At 50.5% G+C, this 15,984-nt stretch overlaps 3 protein-coding genes across 3 annotated transcripts; 1 reads left to right on the forward strand and 2 right to left on the reverse strand.

Moving 5' to 3' along the window:
• Positions 1–356: 356 nt before the first annotated feature.
• EAH_00013790 (hypothetical protein, conserved) lies at positions 357–2,534 on the reverse strand (the record flags this gene model as incomplete). Its single annotated transcript, XM_013394364.1, has 1 exon — positions 357–2,534. One exon carries the CDS (start codon positions 2,532–2,534, stop codon positions 357–359), a length of 2,178 nt encoding a protein of 725 aa, XP_013249818.1.
• A 6,919-nt stretch (positions 2,535–9,453) lies between these two features.
• EAH_00013800 (hypothetical protein, conserved) lies at positions 9,454–11,862 on the reverse strand (the record flags this gene model as incomplete). The annotated part of the gene is made up of 1 exon (XM_013394365.1): positions 9,454–11,862. One exon carries the CDS (start codon positions 11,860–11,862, stop codon positions 9,454–9,456), a length of 2,409 nt encoding a protein of 802 aa, XP_013249819.1.
• Positions 11,863–15,396: 3,534 nt separating this feature from the next.
• EAH_00013810 (Histone H3, related) lies at positions 15,397–15,807 on the forward strand (the record flags this gene model as incomplete). Its single annotated transcript, XM_013394366.1, has 1 exon — positions 15,397–15,807. The coding sequence occupies one exon, from the start codon at positions 15,397–15,399 to the stop codon at positions 15,805–15,807; it is 411 nt and encodes a 136-aa protein (XP_013249820.1).
• Positions 15,808–15,984: the final 177 nt, after the last annotated feature.

A 15,984-nucleotide genomic window follows, 5' to 3' on the forward strand; every position in this document is an offset into this window, starting at 1 on the left:
GCAGCAGATAAAAACCCGAGGGGAAACCCCCCGGAAAGTACTTTCCTCGTTGTCTTCAGATTTCATTATTTTGCTTTCTGCATAGGGGCAGAACTTCTCACCTGACAGCCAGTCACCAGTAACATTGAGGCTATTCATTGAAAAAGTGTCTGATCAAGTGGCATTTCTTAGCAATGAAAGATAGCTTCTCTTCCCTTCCGTTTCTTCTTCCCCTTCCGTCTCTGTCATTGTGGCTGTGCCCCTTGTGGCTCTGCTTTGCTCGCAGTTAGATACACAAGCAATAAGCATTTCCCACTATCCGGCCTCAGAGGGTTGCAGCCATATGTCTGGCTTCCCCAGCGAGAAGGGCTTGAGGGTCAAAGCTTTTCACGTCCCTGAATGATAGAAGTGAGTTCGAATGATGCCTCTTTCATAGCTGCTGCTGCCACTGCCAAGGCCCTCAAACTGCGCTGTGACCACGCCTCTTCCTTTGCTAATTGTACTTGATCAAGGAGAGCTTGCACCTGCAGAATTTCGTCGGGAGACAGAACGACATGCCACTGTTGCTGCTCTTCCTCCTCCCCCTGGGCTTCTCCTACTGCTGCTGCCGCCCTGCGCGCCAAATTGTCGCTAACCTGCATCACGAACTTCATGGATGTAATGAGCTGCGCACGCAGCTCCAACAACTCTGCTTCCTGGCCAAGGGCCTCCGCTAGCATGGTAGCTTTGCTTGCCGCCAAATGCGACTCAAAGAACGGAGACTCGCTGCTCTTTTGCGTTGTTCCTGCTGCTGCACTGGCAGCCTGTCTCGCTACCGCCCGTGCATTATCTGCTACTTTCTGAAGCCAGTCCTTCACCAGCCTCTCTACGGAGGGGTTAATGAAGTTGTTGGCGTCATTGCTCTTGCGCCCCTGGTTTTGTCGCATCCATAAAAAGGGCGGTGCCACAGCCTTCTGTAACTCCAGGGCCTTTCGTGTGCTTCCCACTATATCGGCGGCTGTGGCAGCCTCTCGACTGGCTTCTAAGGTCAATGAATGCATGACGAACTGCACTTCTTTGTCCTGAGATGCCTCACGTGTTCCTGAAGGGCCAGAAATCGCTGCTATGCGGCTGGCTACCACTTGCAGCAAAGCCTTTAAATCCTGTCCCACGGCGTTTGCTTGCTGCCCCGCAGCTTGTGCAGAGGGAATGTCCTTTTGCTTCGCGAGAAACTCGATCTTCTCACGGTGCGTCTGCAGCAACTGCCTCCCTTTGCGGAGTTCCTCCTCCACTGCGTCAAGCTCCTCTAAGGCAGCGCTGTCACTGCTGGAAAGAGAGAGCTGCCGCTGTCTCTCGACCTGCCAGAGGGCGCGCTGCTCCTCTAACATGTCTCTACACTGGCGTTGTATGCATATCTGCTCCCTCCGGAAGTGTGAGAGTAGTGTTGTAACCGCCTTGGACCTTAATGCAATGGCGAGTTGATTCAGGCCTTCTGCCGCCTCGTGCGCTGCCCTGATGAACTCCACATCTGCAATAGCAGCAGCCAGCAAGCGCCGATCCTCAACACCCTTGAACTCCCTTAGCCCCTTCACCTCCTTCTCCGTCCCTTCTGAATTCTTGACAAGCGTAGCTAAAGAAGAGCCCAGGCTTTCCAAATGAAACTCCAGCAAGCCGGCGAAGGCAGGACCCAAATAGCCTCCCATGGCTCGTAGTTCTGCCTCTGAAAAGGAGGTGATATCATTGAATTTCTGCGTCTTCTGCGCCAGAGAAAAGCTGTGCTGCCGAGCCACTTCATACAACCGTGATAGTGCAGAAACGCCTTCTCGTAAGGCTTGTTTCACTAGTCTCTCTGATGACTCCGAAGTGTTAACTGATCCCCTCAAAATGTTTCTCTGTGCCTGTTTACCCTTTTGTACACTACTTCGAAAGTCCCATAGTGCAGCAAGAGATGCGTCAATCCCAACAACTTCAGCCAGTTGGGTAGCCAATGGCTGCAATTGCTGCAACGCATCCAGCTGGTGCACTTCCATGGAGCCTGCTACAGTCGACCTTTCTTGTTTCGGCTGTTTCTGCTGCGCGTAAACGATTCCAGCATTTTTTCGTCCAGCTCGCATTCTGAAGGAACGCGACGTGAGAAGCCCCAAACACACAACAAGAAATACGAGAGCAGTGCTAAGGGAGGCGCGGACGCCCCGCCATCCACCTTTCCCGTTGTGGGGGGGAGACGTCGGGGGAGATCCATTAGAATGGGTTCCGTCAACTGTAAGAAGATCGCCTGATTGTAAGGCAAGGCTTGTACCGTCTGGGTCGTGATAGACAAGGTTACCCTGCTGGGCAGTGATATCTGTGATGCTGATCGACGTAGGGGAGCCTATGGTGGTTCTGCTTCCTTCCTCTCCCTCCAAGGACCCCTCGTTAAAAAACTGATCCGCTGAAATAAAGGCAAAACCTAAGGAGTCCGTCTCTATTTCCGGGTAGAAAGGGGCACCGGACATCGTTGCCTCAACATTTTCATTCAGTAACCCCGCAGTCCACAGCCATCCCACGACGGCTGGAACAGAGATGCAAAACATCATTCGGCTCCTCCAAGACTTCTAAAGTCCTGTTAACAACATCTATTTTCCCTCCTGTTATCAAAAGGCAATGAGACCTCGACTTAAGGCGCAGGGATGCTTATGGCATCCACAGCGGGGACGCCTGTCCTCTCTACAGCGCCAACATTCCGAAATGAACGTCTTCCAATAAACTAAGCAAAAGAAAAACCTAACTCACCAAGTTAAAATGCATCAACAGCAAGCCGCAGCCAGTTCCCAGAGGAGACAGACGTTGGCGGGGATGAATGAGGCCAAGGTCGGAGGCACGAAGCCACAGTGCTGCAGAGGAAGCAGCGGCTGCAATTCATCCTAGAAGCATGATTATTCTTGAGAACACTTGTTTTTGATTATTTTTTATATATGGGTTGGGAAGGCACTCTAGGATATGCTACGCTGGTTTGGAAGATTTGAGGATATCTCTGCTCGTATCACTGCACTACGATGGTTCTTTAAGGATGCGTAGTTGTCGTGCTCCTATTCAGTTACATTGCTTAAAGAAACTCTTTTCACTGTTAGTTTCACTGCTAACATCCATGAAGAGGCATGGATCCGATCCCAGTCCCTCGTAGTTAATGCTCGTACATTGAAGGTGGGCCCGTGTGATGCTCTGTCTGAACTTGTACGCGTTCTTCTACATGGTAGCATGCTGGCGGCTGAGTGCAAATGAAATGTTTCACAATTGTCTACAGCGTTACTGCGTGCATCAAAGGAGGGCGGGGCAAGGTTCGCGCGTGGGGTTGCAGGGCAAGAGGGGCTCCGGTGTAACATCGTAGCATGGCCTATCTGAACATAGGAAATGCATTTTTACCTGTGTGCAGGCCGCGTAATAAAGGCAAAGGAAGTGTTCGACAATTGTCTACACTGTTTGCACAAGCAGAAAGGAGGGCTTGGTTGCGCTTGCATGTGGTGTCGCCTTCGAGCACTAGTGGCAGAGAGGTGCGCCGCCTCTCTCCAAGCCTCAGGGTCTTGGGAAGTTACTCCCAACACATCTGGGGATTGGGAAAGAGCTCAGCTTCGTTCTAGGAACCATGAACTTGAATCTTCTTGTGTCGCGGGCTGCTCTTAACGGTCCACGAATAAGATCGCGGGTGTTCGTTGCATTTGCTAGCACTGTAGGATTCATTGAGGCAAGTGCAGACAAGGAACCCCTCCTCCACATCAGGGCAGCCTGGTGTATAGCAGTGACTAGTACAGAACGGACCTAGAGCAACACAAGAAAAACGCTGTAGATACTCTCCCAGAATGTACTTCATATCCTTGATCTTCATGCATAATGGAGACTGGTCAGGATCTTCTGCTGGGGGCACAATCGGCCGTCGAGAGCCCCGTCTCATTGGCACTAGCTCAGTATCTGCATCCCATCCTGCGGAAAATATCTTCACTGCAAAAACAATTCGTGGAGTATGCCTCCGCACTTGTCGATAGTATAACAGGGGCCGCGATGCAGTGGCAGTGAAGGAAATCTTTTTTTCTTTTTATGTTTCATTTCCGTCTCCAACATACACCTGAAAAGCAATAACTACTGGTGCCATTCTCGTTATGAGATACGGGTGCACGCCAGTGGCAATTATATTCATGCACGGGCACCACTTTTCCGCAGCAATACAGACTATCGATCCCTCCCGAGACACACTATGATGTAGCTTTTTATTCCTAGGTTGGCAAGTTAACTTATGTTGTGGGAGAACTGAGACAGCGTAAGCAATGCTCCATTGCTGGGCTGTCTCTTGTAAGGAAACAATCGGTAGCTGGCTGGATTGAGGAGAGCACACTGAGGAGTGAAACGGTTGGCCTTGAAGAGATGGTAGAGTACTTATGCATCAACGTGGCGAAGTGGGGAGCAGTAATGGAGTCGAAAGATGTGACAGCCGCACATGCACCAGGTTAACTCAGGTTAACTCTGTGCATCTGTTCCCTTTTCAATAAGCAATGTCACATAATCCAAGATTGTAGACGTGTGAAAAGAGCTGAGAAAATGAAGCAGCAGGACCCCAAGCATCTCCGTGAGGGGAACTAAGAAAGTGAACAGGGAAAAGCTGCAGCCCACAGGCAATGTGCGGCGCAGTGATGGGGTCGAAAGAGGTGACACCCGCACGTGCAGATTCTCGTCGACTTAAGTCTGCGCTTATCCAAGATCTTGGTCGATGCCTCTACTTGACACAGGCTATAAAGTGGGCCTGAAATCTGAAGCTAGGGCGAGTAGGTATTAACCAACCTGTCAACTATCAGGCGCAGTCTCTGCGACTACCCCTCGCCGATGGCAGACGGGAGACGAGGATCAGCAAAACTATTGGTGCAAAGTGCAAACGCAATTCAGAAATGGGTCATACTGCCACGATTTGGCCAGTTCACTATGGCATAATCCCAGACATGCCCTGGGCGACTCAGTGGAGAGCTCAGACGCAGCTCGGATACGATTTCATTGGCAACTATGTGCGGGGAAGCGCCAAGAAAGTGCCTGTCTCAGCGTTCCCAGCGGTATTGGCATCCTCTACAGTAAGAGGCGTGGAAGCAGCGCCCCAAGGAACAAGAAACGGAAGCTACTACGTACTGCAGACGTGCTGCACGCGCTTGCCACTGCAGGCATGCTGGAGGCAACGACGGAGAAACGCAGGCACTCCGTCGTGACAGCCTTACGAAGACGCCTGTTCTGAGGGATTTGGTCCAGCTATGCCCAAAGAAAGGCAGAAGCGAGCGCAACTCAAGAAGGATTTTTCAGATGAACGAAATAGCAAGGCGCTTCCAGCCGGTCGGTCCATCACAGGAACCCCAATGTACCGCATCGAACTCATTCTCGGAGGAGCCCTGAGACTTTTACAAAGGTCCAGGCGACTCCCACATCTTTAGGAATGGAAAGCCGACGACCTGCTAGGGAAAGGTAATGCTCAACTGTCAACTAGGGCGTTTGCAGACAATTGGGTAAGGACTTGAGGTGGCGTACCTGATTTGAAAGGATATTTCAATGGATTTCACAGTGGGCTTACCCTCAGTTAGAGGCTATGATACTATCTGCCGTGGAAAGAACCAGCAAGCATGCCCATTTCATTCCCCAGAGAGAGTGGCCCAATTATTCAATAATGATCTCTGAAGGGCCCCCAGTTTTCTGAGAAGTATCATTGCCTACAGGGGCCCTAATTTCGCTGGCGCACTCTGGCGCAAGTTTATGAAGTGGCTAAATATTAACCATTACATCACCAGGGCAAAACACCTGCAGGCAGACAGTCAAGCTTAACGCACCAACAGTACTCTGATGCAATACTTGCTATGTTGTGCTCATCGAAATTTATCATAGTATTTTGATTTCCTCCCTTGTGCTGTCTAGTTTTTAATACAACACTATGCTCTTTGATCGGCGCCCTTGGAGATGCCTGACGATTTGAGGAGGCGAGCCCTGAACTGCGGCACTTCTGCGTTGTCTCGGCTGTATTAAGTAGTCCAGCCGAACGGGCTTCCTATGGCGAAGGAAAGACGGAACCCTCAGGATCCGGGTGGGTTTCGCCCGTCAGGGCCAGATGGCTGTACTCGGCCACAGGGTTACTGTTAGCAGAAGCTCTGGAATATCATGCTCGGAAAGTTGGCTCTTCCTCGCGTGGGTTTTTGGAGCATGTGGACGAAAAACATTTGAAGGGGCTGATTCCGGGGTGTGAAGGACCAGCAGCTTCTGGTCGGTGTATGCGAGATGCGCTTTTCGTCGCAAGAACTGTGGAAGCGGCCGAGCCGCTGGGGCGTTTTGTTGGAGGCGTAATCTCCACGGATGTTGCCGCACTGCATATGTACATTTGGCCGAAGCGGTGGGGCGGCCATTTGAGTTCTCGAGACCCACTGAGAGAACAACGAGACCTGTGCGAGTCGTAACGACAGCGGCAGCTATGCCTTTTTGGCAGTTTCACCTCCGTCGTTAAGGCACCAAAGGTGCTGCAGGACGGGATGCGGGGGCAATAACAGCTCCTGCAAAGTTGCCAAAATGATCTTAACCATTTGATAGAAGCCACGCATATCGGCTCCGCAGATGTAGGCCGGTAGGCGCAAGCCCTGGCAGCTGGCCTGAAGACTATTCTCTAGACCGTGGCCCGCCGCATGTCTCCGACTCTGAGCGTTGCGGGGATGGCATATCTCGTTCAGAACAACGACGTGCTCCTAATCGTGCTTCTGTTGAGGGCTACTCAGGTGGACGAGGTGGTCCAGGAAACCGTAGAGGTAACACCCACAGGAGAGGAGTTGCAAACGCCCGCCTCTCCCCCGTTGTCATGGATGAAGCCGAAGCGACAGCATGCAGGCGCTGCTCCAGAAACACCCATCAGCCTCTCTGTGAAAGTGTTGCTGAAGGGGGCACAGCACAATGGCGGGGGGTAAGGTAAAAAAGGCTTTACGCAGCCTGGCAGTGCAGCAGCGGAGGTGTTGCAGGGAAGGGGCAGCTCAGCAGTGCCAGGGCAGGAGGTGAAGGCTGTGGTGAAGGGAGCTGCCGAGAGGATCTCTTAGGGGATACGACGGTTGAAAGAGTTTTCAACAACTGCTAAATGAGCCTTCATGGGCCGGTCATTGCAAACAGTATGGCGAGCTACACAGGTGCAGACCGTCGTCAGAGATTTTTCCTATTTAACACAGCCGCACCAATTGCAGCAACTACAACAGCAGCAGCAGCAGCTGCTGCTGCTGCTGCTGTTATTTCGAGTCCTTAGGTCAAAACCTGCATTTAAATTTGCGTTTTTCTGGCGGACAGAGATCCGCCATGCAGAGGGCCCAACCGCAGGGAATGGCTGTCTTTTTTTTTGCATGCCGTATTTGGCCATTGAAGGCACATCCGCAGCAGCAGCGGACTCCATACGAACCTCCAAGAATGAGCATGACTTGCTGTTCTGTTCTCTCCTGCAGTTACTGCCTACCATGCGGGCTGCTGCGCTCCATCAGAGCAATCTACTCGAGTTGCAATATGCTGGTGGAAGCTTTACAGTTCTGACATTTCGGGTGAACTCGTAGTCTGCTATGCACGTCATGATGCGGATATACAGTGTTTGCTGGATTGCGTCGTGCAACAGCTGTTTGACTGGTGCTCTTTGAGCAGCTGATAGCACAGGTGGCAAGTTTTTCGAAAAGAGATAAGTTGCTCGGCGCTACAGTGCAAGTGGCAAAGCCTATTTTAAAATGCTCTCTTAACGGTTCCAGCCATTGCTGCATCCAGCCTGATGTTCAAAGATCATTCCAGGAGCTCTAAAGCATGTGTTAGTAAATCTGTCCAATGGAATTGCCAGCTTTCTTTCACCAGTTCGAAAAGTGAGACATTACCGCATTCGGAAACAGGCACCAACCACTATCTTTGTATTGCTATGCTGAACAAAGAGCATTATGCCTTCTAGTCTTGCCGCTTGTGGGGACGTCCTTTCGTGGCAGCATTAGAAGCTATCCCAATAGGAGACTGAACTATATAGCACTGATCTTGCATTTCACCCCAGAATGAGAGTTTCCGTCCGCCAACAGCCAGGAATAAAGCCTGCGGCTTGTTGGAGTCATCCGCGCATGACGGGACTCTATGAGGTTGCACAGTTTCGCTGCCGTAGCGGGGCTGCAGTGCCTCGTGCACCAGCACGTTATACAGATGCATTCCCTAAATGTTCACAAGAATGCATTGTTTAGAGCCGCAGAAACCGCCAGTTCCCCATTCCCAATCAAACTAGAAGTGTAGAACCTAGAATTCGCAGTTAGGCTACTGAACTTCCTGTTGTTTTTATCCTCTAAAGTCAGCGAACCCCAGGAGGAGCGGTGCTGGAGTAGTTGGTGTTGCTGCAGCTGCTGAGTAGGGAGTTTTGCTTGGCTACGCACTGGGTACTCCCACTACACAGGAAGCGTACTCGAGGCTGCCCTGCTTTCAACCTTTTGAAGGCTGTATACCTGTCGCCTGTGCCTGCCCAAAGGGCGCTAAAAACATGCTGTTCATTAATAAAATGGGGACTTTACGCGCTCTTTGATTCATTCAAAAAAAGCGTCTTGACTGAAGGCAGCGCCCACGCTTTCCGCATTAAACAGAACACTCGGCTGCGCCGCTAAACGCATCGCTTTTCAAATTAAGATACATCAACTGCAACTGCTGCATCTGCTGTGCAGGCCAGTCCATCATAGCGGCTGCACTTCATGCAGCTTCGCAGCATCAATGCATAAACTTGAAGGCGGGTGCACTTTATTGTAGTCGCTGTGGAGGTCTATCATGTACATGCACGCCGGTAAATGTACACATACGCGAAGTGCTCGCACTGGTATACTGGCTGTCTGGTTCTCCGCCCTTAGGTACACTGCAGAAGGCAAAATATACGTGCTCAAGTGGGAAAGAAAATCCTTGTGCACCGTATCAGTTACACAAGAAATGCAGTGTGAGGTCGACCACTCATCTGATTTTAAGACAGCCGGCTGCTGCCAATAAGAATGATCTTTCGGCCTCCCTGATCGCAAGAAGATCAGAGCCCTGTCCCCACATCTGCAGCACATCACTGTTACAAGGTGGGGGGCCTGAAACCCCGGAAGAGAAGTGTAAATTAAAGAAGAGACTCATTGGATACGTCTTGCACCGCCTTCCCGCCAAGGGCCGCTTACGAGGCAACAGTGGTAGGAGACGCGACAGCAGGTCGGGTGGGTTGCTTCTCCGCCTGCACTAAATTCGTCTTTTTCTTATCATCCTAGACAAGTCAGTTTCCGTCCGTTGAAAGAGTTTATAGTTGAGTTGTAGGTGCCCAAAAACGGACACCTCCTATCTGCATTTTTTCCTTTTTCTGTGTGTTTCCTTGTCGATTTGCTTGTGTCCCTCTCCGTCTTCGCACTACGATGAACTTTGGTGCTTCAGAGACAAAGAAAGACATAAAACTGGCGGAATACACATCCTGTATTGGCTACCTTAAGAAGCATCTGCCGCGCGTCATACCCAAAATTTGGGGTTCAGGTTTGTCCCGTCTTGTCCCTGGACAATCGAAGTGAGTCCAAGTGAAGCCTCCCTCATTACTCCTGCTGCGACTGCCAGGTCCTCCAACCTGCTTCTGAAATGCGCGTTTTTCTTAGCGTCGTTCACTTGCCCTAAAAGGGACTGGAACTTCTTGGTTCGCTCGGCAGACAGGCTAAGACGCCAGTGTTTCGGTGACTCTTTTACTTGTGCTTCCACTCCTACAGCTGCTGCTGCTCTTCGTGCCCATTGGAGGCTCAGGCGCATGTCGAGTTCCATAGAGTCTAGAAGTTGCATCTCCAGCCCCAGTAGCTCCGCTTCGGCGCTGTGGGTTTCTGCTAGCAAAGCGGCCGCTCTTGCTGTTGCTACCAGTTCCGATAGAGCGGCTGCTGAGCTGACCTCGTCCTTGGCAACCTTTGCTGCCGCACTGGCAGCCTGTTGAGCAGCGTTCTGTACGTTGCCTGCTACCTTGCGAAACTCTATCTTGAGCGCTTCTCTTGCAAAAGGGCTAACTGGCTTTGGTCCATCATCACTACCGAGCGGCATCCGCACCTTCATCTCCCGTTGGATGATTTCCACTCTCTTGGCGGCTCTAAAGGCTGCCTGTTTGGCCCTTGCGGCCAGCTGCTGCATGAGTTGGCGAACTTCAGGATCATCTCCGGCCGTGCCTATGCCGGGCAACGAATCCGTATGGATCGACACTGCCTCCAACACGTTCTTCACTTCTGATGCCAACATTTCTGCTTGCATCTTCGCACTCTGCGCAGAGAAAATGTTATCTTCCTTCTCCATATTGTCGATTTCCTGCTGGTGTTTCTCCAGTAATCTCTCCGCTTCATCTAACTGCTTTTCCACTTCCGCAACGGTCATGGGGAAGGTAGTGTCTTGCTGGGGAGCAGACAGATTCCTCCATTTCTCTAAATTGCACAGCACTCGATGTTCCGCTATATCTTCTCGAAATTTGCGTTGTATGGACGTTTGCTGCCGCAAGTAGTGCAGCAGGATCATAGCATCTGCACTCCGTTTCACAATATCAAAAGACTTCGCTTGTATTTCTGCAGACTCATGGGCTTGCTTGATAAACTCTACACCTGCAGCAACTGCAGCTACCACATGCCAGTCATTCACCCCCTCAACCCCTCGTAGGCTCTCAAGCCTTTTCTGCACCGTTTCAACTGTCCTCAAGAGCAGTTGGAAAGAGGAGCCGAAGTCAGCGAAGTAAAAGTCCATCAAGCCCGTGGTTGATGAAGAAATGCAACCTGCCAAGGTATGCAGTTCTTGCTTTGAAAAGACAGGGGGGCACTTGATACTTCGTGTAGTCTGCGCCACAGAGATTCCGTGTTCTCGAGCCTGTTCATAAAGCTCAGATAGCGCATTGAGGCCATCAGAGACGGCATCTGCAAGTACAATGCTGTACGACGGATCGGAGTCCATAGAACCTTGCAAAATCTGCTGCTGAACCAGCTTGCAGTTCTCTACTGTCTTTTCGAAGTCCTCAAGGGCACTCAACGACTCCTCGGTTCCAACCGTCTTCGCCAGGTGTGCTGCCAGAGGCCGCAGCCTCGCCAACTCATCCAGTTGATGCACCCCAACCGTAAAAGGTTCCTTCTCGTGAATCTCGTGCAGCTTCTGCTCGTCTTCTTGCGACTCCGACGGCGACGGTGTGCTCTGCTCCTTCTCGTCTTCCTTTTGTTGCTGATCTCGGGGCTGAAAACGCCCTCCTCCTGTCTTCTCCTGACCCGATGAGACTCTCAGAAAGTGGATTGATGGCAGCCCCAAGGCGAACAGAAACAACAGTACAAGTAGGCTAAGAGCGGGCCGTGAGTCTTGCCGCCCAGTCCCAGTTTGGTTGTCTACAGGGCATGGCGCTGGGGGATTTGTTCCATAGGGAACTTCTTCACTTGCTCCTAGATTGATTGAGCTCAGGACGTCATTGGGTTTCTCTGGAAGGGGGAAGGCAAAGTCAGCAGCTGAAGACCGTACGCCTGTCACAGCAGATTCAGGAAGAGTGGGAAGATCTACATCGCCATTCGCTTGACCCCCTAGAGGGCCCTCACCAAACCACTGTTCCTCAGCAACACTGCTCCACGCCACTGATCTAGTCTCTGCTGTAGAATTGGGGGGTAGAGCCTGACTTGTTGCCGCAACGTTTGCTACAAGTAGACCCAATGCCCCCAAAGCTGCTGCAACGAGTGTTGAGGCCCGCACAAATGAGGGTCTTGAAATCCTCAATGACTTCAAACTCCGAGTCGATAGAATTAGAGAGGGAAACTCACGAAAGAAATTTAAAGAAGAACGCGAAGAAAATGAGTAGATCTTTTCCCCTGACGCACAGATGCCTGTGGCAGAGTCCGGGAGAGACATGTCGCCTCCCTTCGAAGTCAGCATTCCGAACCCCCTTGATCGGCAACCCTTTTAAATCAAAGAATCAGGTAAAAGTCTGCCTAGAAGGCAGAGAATGCACAATATCTGGCCCACTCCCAATATTCACTCTTCTCTTTGGAGGGTACGATCAGTGGAGCACGCGAACTACTGGCGTGCAAACTATTGGCAACCTCTATATTGAAATGCTTGTTCACAAATGAATCACCTAAACTGTGGGTATGTGTTAGCTTTCTTAAAAGTTTGACCTGGCTCTATATCGCAAGCCGCCCCCAGGAATTAACAGAGACACTGCGGGGGCCCCGTGAGGTGCCCTCTATGCACAGGGCGAATCACGCTTCGGGCGTGCCCTCCACTGAGTGGTAAGTAGAACAGTTGTAATCTCAATTAAAGCAATACTTGGGTTTTTCCTTGAGGAAATAATGAATTCTGAAGGGCTAATTGCTGAACGTTCCTATGGAACGCCAAGTTTGTTGGAGTGTTCAGTGTAGTAGCACGATCGGTTTGGAGAAAGTAATATGCGGCGTGCAGGGCAGTGAGAACCAATTATATGCACAACCATTGCAGATAGTGCTTATGAATGCATCGGAAGATGGCGTGGGTGTGCCTGCACGTGGCGTTGTTTCGCTGCAGGAGTTGCAGCAGGGTTTTTTGTGCAACTCGTGCATCGCATGTTTTGTTTCAAGTTGATACGCGTATTTCGAATTGAGCTCAGATTGATTATTTACGGCCAAGTGGGAGTTCATATCTTGCTTGTCGCCTTGGTGCATGCAGCAAAGGGGGCTTGGTTTTGCTTGCATGCGGGCCTGCCTTGCAGCAGGAGTTACAACAAGCTGCGATTAAATTCATTGCAGGCCTCCTCCTCTTTCTACCACCTCCAGGCCCTTGTGGCGGCGTGACACCTCCCTTACCCTTTGATTCCGTTGCAGCTCACAACGGTCCTTTGCTACGACCGAGGGCTGGCGTTGCACCTGTTTGCACAGCTCCGTTAAGAGAGATGCGCGACCAGCGAACATTACCCTAACAGTGTGGCGAATTGGCGCATAGCACTGCTTAGTCGCAAAGTCAGTCGCGCTGCAAAAAAGAGTTGAGCGGAAATCTTTAGATACTTCTTTTTAAAGTCGTTGTAAGAAATCGGGCCCTTTTCTACTCTCTCCCATACTGGAGACGGCTCAGTATCTGCTCTCCTTTGAGGGGAAGACCAACGGCTGAGCCCCTCTTCGCATTGGAACGAGCGGCGTTTGCGCATCCCACCCAACGGGAAATGTCTTTGCCGCGAAAGCACTTCATGAAGACTGTGCAGGCTTCTTTTGACCTTCCAGCTATAGTGGCGACCTATGCGCTTCTCTGGAGGTGTACTTTCATCTTCAAAACGGACTGGGAGGTCTACAGCAGCCTTCTCTTGGTTCGAACGAAAGCCACGAAAATGATGGCAGCATCTAATCAAGAAGGCCATCTTCCCTGACCATATTCCGAATATGGAAGCTTTCAGCTATACGCTGCGATATAAGTCGATTGCTACGAACAAACAGCTTCCGGCGAACCCTGCCCTCATAAATCCAGGGAGAAACAGCGATGGGCGCATCTACTTCTTTTTTAACATGTCAGCTCGTATGTGTACCATGGAAACAGCTGAAAATCAGGAAAGGCTCGGTTGTTTGCCGCACCTCCAAAGGAACCAACAGAACGAGCAGGGCTCCATGCAACGTGCGGTGCAGTGATGGCGCTGAAAGATGTGACAGCCTCACCCACAGATCAATCTGTAGTCGGTTCTACGCCTATACAAGTTCGCAAAAGTAATCCCCAGGAGTTGATGGATCTGCTTAACACATGCTGGGACGTAGATTTTGATATCTCGAGCGATGCCGAGAAGTTCCAACCTTCCTATCTATTCATTGACGCCAGTGGCAGACACTACACAAGGATATGTGGACCAATGGGCCTAAAATGCACGGCCAAGCAACTCAAAAATGGCTCATATTACCATGACATGAGACATCAACGTTGGATCAGTTCCCCACTACACAGCTTTGGGCATACTGGAGAGCGCGCACTTTGCCTCCTGAAGCCACTATTGAGATATATGCGCTAGAGGGCAATGGTAAACCGCACTTCGGCGCTCGAGACACCATTTCTATCATCTACAGCACGATGAATGGAATTACTGTCCCAAGGACGAGGGGTATACGGAAACTCCCACGCAGTGCAGAGGCGCTGCAGGACACAACGGTAAAATGCATGCAGGCACTCCGTCGTATTCTCTTACGAAGACTGGGGTCCCGTGAAGTTCGATTCAGTAAAAACCGAAAAAATATCAGAAGTGGGCACAGTTGAAGAAAGAGTTATCAGGCATACGCAATAACGAGCTTTCAGCGGACCCGCCACCCGCTGGATTCCCGACGCACCACAAAGAACTCACTCCTGGCGGAGCTCCAAATCTTTCTCCAAGGCACAGGCGACTCACGCATTCTGAAGACAATACTGAGCAAAGAAACGAGCTTTGAAGAACAGAAGAAGCTCAACCGTAAACTAGGGCGTTTGCAAACAATGCGGTGCTGGCGAAAAAAGAAGATTCAGGTTGGCTGTTGAGCGTCGACTCCACGAGTCTCAAAAATTCAGTGACGCGGATGTTTCTGATTCCCTGGATCGATGGAGTGCTTGGGGGGGCAGCACTCTATTCATTATTTATCTTACCTGACACTCGTTTGCATATCTTCGTACACACGGGGGGGTGGTGGCATGTGGTGCTAGCAAGTGAACAAGAGTTGCAGATAATCGAAAGTAGCAACAGAATGAGCAAACTTTGGGTAGGAGTTTCACGGAAGCATCTAACCTCCTCTCCTGTCCTTAAACATTCTCAGCTTAGCGGCCGATAGGATTAGGGTGGAGCAGGGGAACTCGTATGAGTTGCAACGCACCTCGTTGCAACTAAGGCTGCAGGCCACCTCCATCTGCATGCACAGCCAACCCCCTTTTGAAGTATGCAACAACACTTCTGCTTGCGTGAAAGCTGCTTTTTACGTCCAAGTAAGTGTTGATAGACAGAGTGTGTTGGTACGTGTGCTGATGTCTGCAGGATAAACACCTACTGATTAATCCAGCTGTCTTAGTAACGGTGTGATCTGTCGGTTAGAATTTAAACTAAAATTCATCTAATTAGAATAATTGCCTCTGGTTGTGTTGAGAGTACTATTGTCGTTCACTTGAGCCGCCCACGACTGGGGTGGGCCGCCGCTGCAGTAGCTGCAGCCACTGCAGCAGAAAAGAATGTTTGTTTGACAATGTTTTGGAAAAACATCTAATTTACAGTTTCCTACTATTCATTGACGTCTTTTGGTATTATTAACGGGGGATATCATCCTTGCGACACTTCTGCATGCAGCGTGTTGCTGCGTAGCACCAGGCCACCCAAGTAGCATAGCGGCAGGCAATATATAGGTTTTCTGGGGCGTGTTTATACCTTCTTGTTCATTTATATCTTTTTGAACTCATCTAAACTTTGTATTTTTCCCTGGCTTTCTCCGAGCATCCACCGGCATCATGGCGCGTACAAAGCAAACCGCTAGGAAATCTACCGGGGGCAAAGCACCTCGTAAACAACTCGCAACGAAAGCAGCACGAAAGTCTGCGCCAGTTGCAGGAGGTGTAAAGAAACCTCACAGGTATCGACCTGGGACAGTGGCTTTAAGAGAGATCCGCAAGTTTCAGAAGAGCACAGACTTGCTCATTCGGAAGCTGCCCTTTCAGCGCTTGGTTCGTGAAATTGCTCAAGACTTTAAGACTGATCTTCGCTTTCAAAGCCAGGCAATCCTCGCACTGCAAGAAGCTGCAGAGGCTTACCTTGTGGGTCTGTTTGAAGACACTAATTTGTGTGCTATTCACGCGAAAAGAGTTACTATCATGCCCAAGGACATTCAACTTGCGAGGAGAATACGTGGAGAAAGATCGTGAATGCCTTAATAAGAACCTTTCAGGGGATCCAAGATATTCAGTCTACACCCTTGCTGCTTTTCCTTTACAGAGTTAAGCTGATTATCGCTGCGAGTCTCATGCTGGCTGCGCTGATTTCAGGGGCTGTATGGTGCTTCTGAGGGAAGTAGAAGGATAGGGAGTGTTTGTATTGTAGAA

The sequence above is a fragment of the Eimeria acervulina genome, genomic scaffold (assembly GCF_000499425.1).
Source record: "Eimeria acervulina Houghton genomic scaffold, Eah_scaff80, whole genome shotgun sequence".
Taxonomy (NCBI): Eukaryota; Apicomplexa; class Conoidasida; order Eucoccidiorida; family Eimeriidae; genus Eimeria; species Eimeria acervulina.